The 14,140-nt window shown below is 44.0% G+C and overlaps 1 protein-coding gene across 1 annotated transcript in view; it reads left to right on the top strand.

Moving 5' to 3' along the window:
• The window catches only part of TMC2 (transmembrane channel like 2), a gene marked incomplete at both ends in the record, with an annotated part of 81,696 nt that overhangs the window by 53,497 nt on the left and 14,059 nt on the right, over positions 1-14,140 (top strand). The window contains 6 exons of the mRNA XM_082857810.1: positions 1,512-1,700; positions 2,818-2,997; positions 4,441-4,590; positions 7,162-7,290; positions 8,967-9,034; positions 9,854-10,093. Coding sequence (XP_082713936.1) covers positions 1,512-1,700; positions 2,818-2,997; positions 4,441-4,590; positions 7,162-7,290; positions 8,967-9,034; positions 9,854-10,093 — 956 coding nt within the window. The remainder of the gene's footprint in view (positions 1-1,511; positions 1,701-2,817; positions 2,998-4,440; positions 4,591-7,161; positions 7,291-8,966; positions 9,035-9,853; positions 10,094-14,140) is intronic.

Here is a 14,140-nt window from a genome sequence, read left to right as displayed (position 1 = left end):
CTATGAAAAACTTACTAATGCAGGATACAAGGTTAATAATAAAAAATCTATTGTATTTTTATACACTAGCAGCAAATAATTAGAAAATAATTTAATTCCATTTTCAATAAAATGACATAAAGTACAAAAAATTCCAAGGAATATAGATTTAACAACAACAACAAAAAATGTGTGACTGCCTACACCAAAAAGTACAAAACATTGCTGAAAGGAATTAAGAAACTCTAAATAAATGGAAAAATATACCATGCCCATGGATTAGAACAGAGGTCAGCAAACTATGGCCCAGGGTCCAAATCCAGCCTGCTGCCTTTTTTTTTTTTTTTTTTTTTTGCGGTACGCGGGCCTCTCACTGCTGTGGCCTCTCCCGCTGCGGAGCACAGGCTCCGGCCGCGCAGGCTCAGCGGCCATGGCTCATGGACCCAGCCGCTCCGCGGCATGTGGGATCCTCCCGGACCGGGACATGAACCCATGTCCCCCCAATCGGCAGGCGGACTCTTAACCACTGCGCCACCAGGGAAGCCCTGCCTCTTTTTGTAAATAAGATTTTATTGAGACAAAGTCATGCTCATTTATTTATGTATTATCTATAGATGCTTTCATGCTACAGAGACATAGTTGAGTAGCTATGAGAGAGACCACGTGGCTTGCAAAACCAAAAATATTTGCTATCTGGTTTTCTAATAGAAAAAAACTTGGCCAGAACTTTTTAATTAAAAAAGCCAGCCCCCTGGGCTTCCCTGGTGGCGCAAGGGAATATAATTGACATACAGCACTGTATTAGTTTAAGGTGTACCGCATAATGCTTTGACTTACATACATCATGAAATTATTACCACAATAAGTTTAGTGAACATCCATCATCTCGTATAGATACAAAATTAAAGAAATAGAAAAAAAAATTTTTCCTTGTGATGAGAATTCCGGATTTACTCTAACAACTTTCATATATAACATACAGCAGTGTTAATTATATTTAACATGTACCTTACATTCCTAGTACTTATTTATCTTGTAACTAGAAGTTTGTATCTTTTGATTGCCTTCCTCCAGTTCTCCCTCCATCCACCCCATCCCACACCTCTGGTAACCACAAATCTGATCTCTTTTTCTATAAGTTTGTTTGTTTGTTTGTTTGTTTGTTGAGTATAATTGACTTACAACACTATGTTAGTTCCTGTTATACAGCAGAGTGATATTTCTCTACAATTCAAAATGACCACCATGGTAAGTCTAGTTATAATATATCACCCTACAAAGATATTACATAGTCATTAATTATATTTCCCACTTTGTACATTTCATACTCGTGACATTTATTTTTCACCTGGAAGTTTGTACCTCTTAATCTCCCTCACCTATTCAAAATATATTTTCTTAAAGAAAAGAATTATCCATATACCACCCCCTCTGAATTCTTTCATTTCTGGAAATATAGAAAGTAGTAATCTCAAGGAACCCAACAACAGTGGTTTCTTGTTATTATTCACATCTCATTTTCACACATCAAGGAATCAATAGTGGATGAACAAGAGAGTAACAAAGAAGAAAATGTCCATCTGACAAGATTTCTCCGTGTCCTGGCCAACTTTCTCATCATCTGCTGTTTGTGTGGAAGTGGGTACCTCATTTACTTTGTGGTGAAACGATCCCAAGAATTCTCCAAAATGCAGAATGTCAGCTGGTATGAAAGAAATGAGGTGAGGAGGGCATCTCTGCTGAAGTGAATATTTCAGGAAAATACTGAAATTACCCTGGTTCCTATGCCATTCAGCTGAATTATTGAATTCTGGACTATAGGACTAATTTTAAAAAGTGAAATTACATCGCTTATAAATCAATTGTCTAGTAATGCATAGGTGTGATTCTGGGCTTCCTCTTCTGTTCCATTGGTCTATTTGTCTATTCTTGCACTAATAACACACTGATAAACTATGGCTTTATAGTATGTCTTGATATCTGACAGAGTGAGTTCTCTCATCAAGATCCACAATAACACACATTAAGATTTTATTGCGCTTGCATTGAATCCATAAATCTCTCCTGGGAATTTGACATCTGTGGTAGTTGGCAAAAATAGCTACAAATTCTTCCCATCCTTGTATCCACATTTTTTTGCAATGTGGTTTTCTAGTTCCTCCCATGAAGAGGTGAAATCTGTTTCCCCATCCCTTGCCTTAGTCAGTGAAACAGTAGCAGCAATGATACAAGCAGACTTGAAAAGTGCTTGTATTTTGGAACTTGCTCTCTTGGGAACCTGAGACCTCCACCATGTGAATGATGCCCAGCTAGCCTCCTAAATGATGAGCGGCACATGGCCCAATTATCTCATCACCTTAGGTGACAGCAAATCCACCACCAGATGTGTGAATGAAGCTGACCCCAAAGGCCACACCCTGTACCACATCCCTCTACTGTTGGTTCTGTTCTGTGATCTGAGTTTCTGGTCTTCCATGCTCCTGAGATGAGGAGATTCTTACCTAGCTCATGGCTTTTACAGAACACAAAGCACTGTCCCATATGTTAATTCATTTACTTCTCAAAGATAGTTTGCTATTTTTATCAATGCTAATAACAGCAATCATGGTGACAACCAGTCACAGAGCAGTTAGGACCTGTGGAACATACACTGACTGCTCAGGGCTTGTTGGTGCCTTCGCCAGGGTCATATAGCAAGTTGTGGAGACCCCGGGGCATTTCCAGAGGCAGAGGAGGGGGCAAAAAGGAGATGGAGATGCATGGCCCTGGGGGTGTAGAGATGGTGGAGAAGCAAGTGATATTGATGACAAAACTAACCCAGCTCTCCCAATTTCTCAGGTAGAAATTGTGATGTCCCTGCTTGGGATGTTTTGTCCCCCTCTGTTTGAAACCATTGCTGCCCTGGAGAATTACCACCCACGCATTGGACTGAAGTGGCAGCTGGGACGCATCTTTGCACTCTTCCTGGGAAACCTCTACACGTTTCTTTTGGCCCTGATGGATGACGTCCACCTGAAGGTAAAGACCACAAACATCCCCCCAATTCCTAGTGCCCACCAAATTTCTTTTTTAAATATAATAATTTCCTTGTGCATAATTTATATCAATTTAAAATTTTTTGGAAAGGTCAGAAAAGTAAAATGAAGAAAAATATCACCAGATTCCTATGACCCAATTGTTAACATTTTGCTTCAGTTCTTTACTGTCTTTTTCTTAGGCTTTTTCACATCATCTGCATGTCATTTGGTACCCTTAATATTTTATCTGCAGGCTTTCCCGTATTGTTTCTTAGCTGCCATAAATGTTTACCAGCCCAGTATGTGCCCACTGAGATGATAAGTCATGGTTGAGTTAACCTTTCATCACTGCTCACCAGGTGGTTATAGCGTACCCACCAAGCCAGGCCCTGGGGGTACAGCAGAGAGCAAGACACGGTCCTGTTCCAGGGGAGACAGACTCATTCATCGAAGCATGCTGGGGCAGGTGCTTCAGTGGGAGCAAGCCCCGGGCAGTGTGGCAGTACACAGGAGGGGCTGCAAACCCCACCGTGGGGGATCTTAGCAGACCTTGGAAAAAGCAGAGGGAACAGCTCATGCACACAGGGAACTATGAGTTAGCTGCACAATAGAGTGGAGGGGAAGAAGTGAAAAGTGAAATTGGGGGAAGGGCCAGATTATGATGCTCCTCTTTCCCACACGTCCCTCCTCATGAACTTTTTCCTGAGGTTAACAGGAAGCTACTGGAAGTTTCTCAGCATTGAAGTGACTGGATCTGACCGTTGCCTACTCTCCACCTTCATTTCTTGCTTCCCTCCTACCCTAGTAAACTCCTTCACCCTCCTGAGCCTCACATTTCCTCCACGGGGCAAAATTCTCTCTTGCCTCTCTCTCCATCCTTCTCCCCGTGTTTGACTAGTTGACTAATCCTCCTGCGGTGTGGCTCAGATGTCACTGCCCCCAGGAAGGGCCCTGTTGTCTGATGTGGATTTCCTCAGTCCCCAAAGAAAATTTCCCACAGCTCTTATCACTCTGGTCTGTAATTGTCTGTTCATCTCTGTCACTTACTAGACAGTGAACTTTCTGAGGAAAGCTCCGTTCACTCCTGTGTCACTCCTGTTCACTCTTGTGTCACCATTGCCTTATAGGCCCAGAATAGACCCTGAATAAATTAATCTCAAAAGAACAATGAGTAACTGAATGGATGGACAAATGGATGAAGGGACAGATGACTAATAACAGAGAAGAAAACTTCCTGGAAAAGACCCAAGGACTTTAGCCAGTTGCCCCCCTCTCCTCTATAGATTGAAAGGCTGGGAGGGCATTTCTGGAGAGACCTGTTGAGGGGTAGGGCAGGGGCTAGATGGTAGGGTTGTGGCATATGCTGGCTCTATTTGTTGTTCCTGTAGAAACATTGGACCTTCCCTGGCTCCTTCCAACCCCACATCTCCATCTTCCATTCTAGCTTTCTAACGAAGAGACAATAAAGAACATCACTCACTGGACTCTGTTTCACTACTACAACTCCTCGGGTTGGAACGAGAGCGTCCCCCGGCCACCCCTACACCCTGCAGATGTGCCCCGGGGTTCTTGCTGGGAGACAGCTGTGGGCATTGTGAGTAGTTACGCTCTCCTGAAAAGATGATCCCTGTTCTCAGTTCTTTGTTGTCCCTTCTTTTTTTTTTTTTTTAATGATACATCATAGGCTTTATTAATGGTAAATGTTTGCATTCATTTTTAAAAGCTTAGCTCTTGCTAAGCATTTTTAAGCAAAAGCTAATAAACGAGAATCATTTGCCATACAAAAACTATATTCACAAACAAGACTTTAATCAAGTGAAAACTAAAAAACACTGGAAAAAATACAAAACACTGCTGAGTCGATTAAACTGCCTTCTATCGCTAAATATATTTAGAATGACACAAGCATATTGAACAGAAAATCAATTTTGTGGACTCAGTCTAAGTAAGACCAGCGTTAAGAGTGTCATGCAATTCACGATTTTCTTTGAAAAAAAAATTTTTTTAAACCAAATCACTTTGTTGTCCCTTCTTGATGTTTCCATTTTTTTTTTTTTTTTTTTTTTTTTTTGCGGTACGTGGGCCTCTCACTGTTGTGGCCTCTCCCGTTGCGGAGCACAGGCTCCGGACACGCAGGCTCAGCGGCCATGGCTCACAGGCCCAGCCGCTCCGCGGCATGTGGGATCTTCCCGGACCGGGGCACGAACCCGCATCTCCTGCATCGGCAAGTGGACTCTCAACCACTGCGCCACCAGGGAAGCCCAATGTTTCCATTTTTAAGCCACCAAAATGTCAAGCTAGCATTTCTTAGGAAAGTTCCACCTTTTCACATTATCTTTTTTTCAGTGTCCCAAACATTTCTCTCTGTGCTTCATCTAGCAGTCTAATACCACTTGGATTTATTTGGAGTTTTACTGCAGATTTCACTGAAAGCCTGAGGTTCTCCACCTGGAAATCATGAATACAACTCCTAAAAGTTGTATACAAGATTTTGTGTGTATATGCATCTGTGCATTTTTTCTGTAAAGAGAATTAAAGGTTTTCATTAGATTGTCAAAAATTAACAACGACCATTTCCCCTTATCCACTTTCACTACTGTTCCTGCAGCTTACACAGTATGGACTTCAAAGGCTAGTGTTCTTTGCCTTCCTAGGCAGAAACTTGAAGTATTCACAGGTAACACAGGGATCAGCTGCCTTCTCTTCCTCAACTCCATCTCTTTGCATGGGGTTTCTATTCACCTGCCACCCCTGAAGAATCCATGCCCATAGAGCATTGGACAACAGTGTTTTTAACGGAGGTTGATGAAGTCCCATAGAGGAGAGGATTATATCACACACTTCATCAAACACTGCCTACAAGTCCACCAGCAGATATTTTCCTGAGGCAGGGTTTCCTTTCCATGAGATCCTGGGGGCTTTTTCTCCCTGCTTCCTTCACAGAAGGCTCAGACTCATGACTTCTCATCTCCTCCAGTCTAAATTCCCCCATTCTCTTCAAATCGTCCTCATCTTTAATATGTAGAGCAGCTCACATTTCTAAACCCATCACAGTGTGTAACAGAGAAAACCTTCAAGTCAGTGAAACCTACCCTCTTTAGAAGACAAAAGAGAGTTCGTTACCTATATGATTCCTTTGGAATATTCTGCTATAGAATTTCTCTTTTCCTTCCCCACATCTTGGAAGGCATCTCTCTTGCCCTCCTCCCTGAATGCCCATCACTGATTAAAACTTGTTTCCTTCTAAGTTTGTTGGTAATGATGGGTTTGAGGCATAATGTCCTGCTCACCTATGTCCACCACCACCTTCACCCCAGGCCCCAGAGCATCACCTTGCATAGACGTGGAGACCTGATACAAGTCAGTTTGTGTTTTACTTAAGAGTAAGAGTCTGAATTCTTGTTAAGGAAAAACGCTGAAAACTCATCAGCTGTTCATCCAGCAAGCATTTATTAATCATCTTGGAAGATACAAAAATGAATAGAGCAGACCCTGTGTCCCCTGGGAACTCCAAGTCTATTAGATGTCTTAAAGATTGTGATGAAGTCGGGTAGATCTTTCCAACTTTTCAAAAAAAATTAATAAATTATATGTACTCTACACATCAAAGAAAACTTTGTTCCTTTGCTTTTGGCTCTCTTCTATGTGCCTCTGTGAAAAACCTACATTATTTTCTCTACATACCCCCCCCAAAAAAATCCAGTTAGCAAGAGGTGAAGAAAACCAGCTGCTGTCCCCGGGGACAGTGGTCAGATTCAGTCTTAGCTGTGGCAGCTGGCACTTCAGAGCAGATGGGGGAAGCAAGGAGTGAGCCTTCAGATCCTACATCTATGCAATAGTGCTGATAACTACCAAATACTGGGTATTGCCAACTGCCAGGCAATTTGCATACATAATCACTAACTTTCCCAGTAACCCTGCAAGGTTAATGTATCAACTTCAAAAGGTTCAGAGACTATTCCAAAGCAATGAATTAGTAACTTGTAGAGCTGGAACCTATAGTAAGCATTTTTCAAAGCATGGGGTCTTTTATCTGCACCACCATTAATCAGAGGGTCACAGAGAAGAATAAGAGTGGGTGGGGGAGCGTTGGCATGCAGTCAGTTGGGAGAAGCAGGCATGGTCAAACCCTGACCATCCCCTTTCTCTATGTTCCTCCTTGCAGGAATTCATGAGGCTGACAGTGTCGGACATGCTGGTAACGTGTATCACCATCCTGCTGGGGGACTTCCTGCGGGCTTGCTTTGTCCGGTTCATGAACTACTGCTGGTGCTGGGACCTGGAGGCTGGATTTGTAGGTCACCACTTCATGGACATTGTGCAGAAAGGCATTCCAATCATCCTTTCTGATACAGTCAGATGCATTCTGTGCATTTATTTAGATGCTTAATGACAGTCTCTACTCTGTGAAGTAGTATTTCATTTTTTCTAAGCAGGACATAAAATCCAGTAGATAAAAAGTATTTTTTGGTGTTTTTTTTTTTTTTGCGTTACGCGGGCCTCTCACTGTTGTGGCCTCTCCCGTTGCGGAGCACAGGCTCCGGACGCGCAGGCTCAGCGGCCATGGCTCACGGGCCCAGCCACTCCGCGGCATGTGGGTTCTTCCTGGACCGGGGCACGAACCCGTGTCCCCTGCATCGGCAGGCGGACTCTCAACCACTGCGCCACCCGGGAAGCCCTAAAAAGTATTTTTAATATTTTCAAATGTTAAATTTTAAATTCCCAAGATTTAACCCTCCTATATTTGGATTCTGCATGTTTCTTCCTTTAATCCACGCTCACCTGACTTTCCTTCTCTCTCTCCTCACTTTGTTTTCCTCCTTCTCTGATTCTTGTCACTTTTTATCTCCATTTCTGGAAGACAAATTGGGAAGCAGGTTTCAGGTGGCCTCACAAGGACACCGACTACTCCCTAATGCTCACACACTTTATGTTCTTTCAAACAGTTGACAAATTTCCAAAACTCTGAAAATCAGAGTCAGGTTGAAAATCTGCATCTGGCTGAGGTGGTTCCTTTCCATGAAAAAGAAGATGACAGTGGGGTTTCCTTGGTGGTGCAGTGGTTAAGAATCTGCCTACCAATGCAGGGGCCATGGGTTCGATCCCTAGTCCGGGAAGATCCCACATACCATGAAGCAACTAAGCCCGTACACCACAACTACTGAGCCTGCGCTCTAGAGCCCGCGAGCCACAACTACTGAAGCGTGTGCGCCTAGAGCCCATGCTTCGTAACAAGAGAAGCCACCACAATGAGAAGCCCGTGCACTGCAACGAAGAGTAGTCCCTGCTCACCACAACTAGAGAGAAAGCCTACGTGCAGCAGCAAAGACCCAATGCAGCCAAAAATTAATTAATTAATTAATTTTAAAAAATGATGAGAAGGAGAAAAGAGAATTGGAGGATTTATTTTGTTTTTAAAGCTTTCTTTACATTTGACTCCTCATTTAATTATTTGCATTTTGTTATTTATTTGATTTACTCCTTGCTTATAATTTCAAGTTACATTTCTGATTAGAACATTGATAAAATGTTCTCTTGGGGCCTCCCAAGAACACACTGTCAGCCTGCAGGCCATGAAAAGTAAAAATCCTCTCTCTGTTTTTTTTTTTTTTTAGTTTGGCTATGCTGCACAGCTTGCGGGATCTTAATATCCCAACCAGGGATTGAACCCAGACCCCTGCAGTGGAAGTGTGGAGTCCTAACCACTTCACTGCCATGGAATTCCCAAAAAATTCTCATTATTTTCATTGGAGAAGACATTGAAGAAAGTTTCAAGTTTGAGAACTTCAAAACTCTTTTTTAAAAGTTGAAAACATGTTAAAGAAATAGAAATCTGAATCTAAGGTTCCTCCCTGGTCACCAGAGCAGGCTCTTTGGGGTGGAGTGGCTTGGTCAGTTGACCGGTAGGGGGGTCTGGCTGACACGACCTAACAGACTTTCTCTCTCTCTCCTCTCTCTCTCTCCCTCCAGCCCTCATATGCTGAGTTTGATATTAGTGGAAATGTGCTTGGTTTGATCTTCAACCAAGGAATGATCTGGTGAGTTATCAATTTCCTCTGGTGATCACCTCATTTGGGGAGTCAAAAAGCTGGAATCCCAGGCTTTGCCTCTCAACCAGCTAGAGAGAGGCTAGACAAATCATCTGGCCTCTCTGAGCTCCCTTCTTTTGCTTGAACAGGACTAGAGGAGAACCAGGACAATGTCTGGCCTACCCACTTGCTACCATATATGTAGAGAGGGGAGAGAAGAGCTAGGGAGAGAGAAGGAAAAAAAAGGAAGAGGGAGGAAAGAGGGAGGAGAGAGGGAAGAAGAAAAAAGGAAAAAGTCGGGTGGGAAAGAAAGAAGAGAAGGAAAGGGAGGGAGGGAGAAGGAAGGGGAGGAAAGGAAAGAGAGGAGGGAGGGAGATAAATGAACTGAGGAACTTCCCTCTGAGAAGGAGTTAGAGGAGGCTGCCTGACTTCAGCCAAAGGCTTTCAAAGGCTCATAGCAAGCCAATATCCAATTCTTTTAAGTTAAGGACTTCAAATACTTTTCTGAGCAGCAGTGCTGTTTCATGGACACCATGGAGAAACAGACAAGGGGCCATGTAATTTGCTCCATGCCTGGCGGTGGGGCAGTGGTAAAATCCTGGCCAGAACCCAAGCCAGGAATGCTCAGAGAGTCCCTGTCCTGAGGAATGGATGGCTATGGCTTGGTGATAAATGTCCTGGTTAAATGGGAGGCCCCTTCCCTTGGGACCTACAGAGAAAGCAACAAGGCCTCCTGCCCCTAGCCCATCAGTCCCGTTTCCTTGTGTCGTCCTTCCCCGGCCTCTTCTGCTGTCGAGCCAACCAGGTGTGCGGTCTCTGCCCTTCCAGGATGGGCTCCTTCTATGCCCCAGGACTGGTGGGCATCAACGTGCTGCGCCTGCTGACCTCCATGTACTTCCAGTGCTGGGCAGTGATGAGCAGCAACGTCCCCCACGAACGCGTGTTCAAAGCCTCCCGATCCAACAACTTCTACATGGGCCTCTTGCTGCTGGTGCTTTTCCTCAGCCTCCTGCCGGTGGCCTACACCGTCATGTCCCTTCCACCCTCCTTTGACTGCGGGCCGTTCAGGTGCACAGCCTCAGTTGCAGGGGAGCACCTCCTCTCCCAGGGCAGTCTGCTCAGAGATCTCAGGCTCAGAATTCCAGTTCTGGTGTCACGTCAGCCTGCGAAAGGCCATGGAGCTTTGGGAAAATCATTAATGCTGTTCAACAGAGCTTTCTGCAGGATGGAGGTGTTCTATGTCTGTGCCATCCAATATGGTAGCCACCATGTGGCTGTTGAGCACTTGAAATGAGGACCAAGAAATTGAATTGCTAATTTTATTTCATTTAAATTAATTTTAATTTAAATAACCACCAGTGGCTAATGGCTACCATATTGGACAGCACAGCTCTAACCTTTTAACATATGGATAACCTACTGCCCTGGATTACCTTGCCGTAGGATGAGTAACGGGGCATTCTGAAAATGAAATGACCGTACATTTACAAGTCCCATTCAAATGTGAAGCCGCTACTGAGACTCTTGACAGGGTCCTCATGCTCTACAGAGCACTGTAGGCTCAAGGTATAAGCCAGACTAGTTTCAGAGACTGGACATTGTATATAAAGAGATAAACAACTATGTAAGGAGGTAGATGGAGAGAGAATGGGCATCTACTGCTCAATTTCCAAATGCGACACCCTCTGAAAACAAAGCCCTTTCTTTTCTGCATAAAAAGGGATTCTGTGGTTCAAGAGTTTGGGACATGCTGCCCCTTTTATCTGCCACCTCCTCGCTTAGAAATGCACAATGCACACTCCTTTATTCAAGGCTCTGAAGAAACGTGCAGTGAGAGACCATGTGCAAGCCGGTGCTTCCGTCCCTGCTGACCACAGACCCTTGCTCCATGGAACACCATCTAGGGCAGGGAGGAGGGTGAGCCTAGTAAGGTGCCCACCTTGCACTTGCACAACCCCGAGGGCAGTACCTTCTTAAACTGTGCACCCCAGGGCCTCACCCGCCTCATTCCAGTCCCAACCCTGCCTACTAATGTGGATCAACACGCTTTGGGAAATGCTGAACTGACACTTCTCAGTTTATAACAGACTGACCTTGATAAAGCCCTGTGCTTGGTGCCCCACAGCAAGGGCTGTGGGAGCTCAGAGGAGTCGTTAGCAGGAGAGCTCACAGCAAAGTGTGATGGGGCCGAGCGGGGGTCCAGATAGAAGGAAAGGGGGGCTGGATCCAGAGTGGAGGATCATGCTGAGTGGCAGGAGGCCTGGGCACCAGGCTGAGGGACAACCACATGGCAGAAGTGGCAGAAGCTTCTTTAGGCTTCTTCCTGAGCAATGTTTGGAGGGCTGGGCTCTGGGTGCAAAGGTTCAGCCAGTGCCCCTTTGCCCAGACCACCCACCTGTTCCAGGCAGGAGGCCAGTGAGTAGGCCCGTGTCGTGTCTGGCCCTCGCCACCTGCCCCACTCTTGCTTCATCTGCTCCCTGAGGCCCTGACAGCTGACACCCAGATAGCAGAGGAAAGGACCCACGAGTGGAGCCCAGGAGGACACGTGGCTGCCACCTCCTTCCTGTCACTCTTCTGATCAAAACCCACCAACAGGGCTTCCCTGGTGGCGCAGTGGTTGAGAGTCCGCCTGCCGATGCAGGGGACACGGGTTTATGTCCCGGTCCAGGAAGATCCCACATGCCGCGGAGCGACTAGGCCCGTGAGCCATGGCCACTGAGCCTGCGTGTCTGGAGCCTGTGCTCCGCAATGGGAGAGGCCACAACAGTGAGAGGCCCGCGTACAGAAAAACAAAACAAAAAAAACACCAACAGCGAGAACATTCATCCCTCAAGCATTTTCACAGCTGTCCTCTCACTTGCTTCTGAATTTTACTCAATGGTCACCTTTTCAGGCCTTCCCTGGAGACCCTAACTGAAGTCACACACACACACACACACACACACACACACACACACACGCACGCACGTCTTGTCATCACTTCTGTTTATCACATCTCTTTACCAACATCTAGCATGCCATTCTTTTTGTTTTTTCACCTCGTTTGCTGTCCGTCTCCCCCACCAGACCATAAGCTCCATGCAGGTGTGATTTTTTTTTTCTTCCTTTCTCCCTGCTTTACACCCAGTGTCTAGGAGAAAATTTATGGTCAGTGCTTGAACCAGACCCTTTACCTGGGAGAAATTCACTTTTAGGGTTGGGGCCAGATCCAGGCAGGCAAGATAAATGAGTGAGATGGGCAGCATTGTAGAGTGTATAGTTAAAAGTAAGGGTTGGTAAACTACATCCCATGGACCAAATCCAGACCACCTGTTTTTGTAAATAAAGTTTTATTAGGACACAACCTCACTCATTTGCTTACATATAATCTATGGCTGCTCTCTAACTACAACAGTAGAATTTGAGTAGTTCTAACAGAGGCCATCTGGCTCACAAAGCCTAAAATCTTTTTTGGAGAAAAATTGCCGCCACTCCTGATTTAGAGCATAGACTCTAGAGCTGGCTCTGTCGTTTGCCAGCTGGGTCATCTTGAGCAAGTTACACAGCAGATTCATTGCCTCTGAGATGGAAAATTTCACAAGCTTTGTTAATTTGTTCAGCTATGCCTTCTTCTCCTCTGTATATAGTTTGGCCATTATCAGTTGTAGCACATCACAGCAGATTCCACTTTATTTCAGTTGTTGCTGTGAGGGTCTAGTGTGCTGTTATCTGTAAAGTACTTGGAGGAGTGTGCTAACCCATAGTAGGGCATATATACGAATTTGTTAAGCTTGAGCCCTGCCTGAATTCGGGGTAGCTGGCACTCATAACAATGCTATGAGGTGGGAAGCATTATCTACACCAGGGATCAGCTAACTTTTTTCTTTTAGAACCTGATAGTACATATTTTAGGCTTTGAGGATCAAGAGACAAAATCAAGACTATTATGTAGGTACTTATATAACAGGAGAGAAACAAATGCCCACAAAGTTTTTACTGGCAAAATTCAAAATATGATCATAATAATAGAGTATAATTTTTTGTAATACAGGACTACCAATGAGAAGAATGGAATTCGTTTGAGGGGAAGGAGGTGATATTTCACATAATAGAGGTTCAGAGTTACTATTCTGTATCATCAAAAATCAGTTGTCCTGCCCAGATAGCCATCGTTGCTGCCAGATCAATTTTTGTGCCAGGCATGGCAACACATCTACCACCATAGAAAAAAATTTGCTATAAAGCTTTATTACTGCCAAGCCATCGGACTGCTGTGCAGTAGGGCAAGTCAGGATATTCAGTTTCTATTTCTGATAAAAATTCACAGATATGAAAATGATTAAGTCATGAGAGCAAATGAAGTTTACCATTGACACTATTGACTCAATTGTACATGATAGATTCAAATATTTTCTACAAATTACTTACTGATGAATAAGAAAATGAATAACCATAGTGTGCACACACTGAAATTTTCACAAGCTTTGTTAATTTGTTCAGCTCTGACTTCTGCTCTACATATAGTTTGACCATTATCAGTTGTAGCACATCATAGCAGATTCCACTTCATTTCAGTTGTACTGAATTCCATTCCATTCAGTTGTACTAAATTAGTGTTTTCTCAATTTCTTTGAGAAAATTTCACCCATATATGTCCTGCACAGAATATTCATAGGAGTTAATTCTTCAGTCACTTCAGACTTGGCATTAACTCCTCGAATAACAACTAAGCAGTATCAGAAACATCTAGTGACTCATTAAGAGCCAAAGAAAACCACCTGAGATCACTTGCCTTGTGTTTGAATGTCCTCAACTCTTCAAGCAACTGCTCTTGCTGGAAAATCTAAAAGTCTTAAGTATATTTTCTCTGAATACATTCCTTCAGCTCCTACAATTTAATTACTTCATCACTGGTAAATGAGGACCATGATTTTGGAAACTAGAGGAAAGGGTATCCTTGTTATATAGAGACAGAAAGCTTAGATAAACTATGTCCTTCAGTTGTATGGAAAGCTGAATTTGTAAATGATAAACTTCTATATTTAGCTGAGGATATTTCTTTTTTCCTCTTTTCTTTCTTTTTTTTTTTGGTTGCACCGTGTGGCATGTGGGATCTTAATTCCCCGACCAGGGATT

This window comes from Leucopleurus acutus (assembly GCF_964270905.1).
Source record: "Leucopleurus acutus genome assembly, chromosome: 16".
NCBI classification, from domain to species: Eukaryota; Metazoa; Chordata; class Mammalia; order Artiodactyla; family Delphinidae; genus Leucopleurus; species Leucopleurus acutus.
This window is presented reverse-complemented; position numbering and strand designations above follow the sequence as displayed.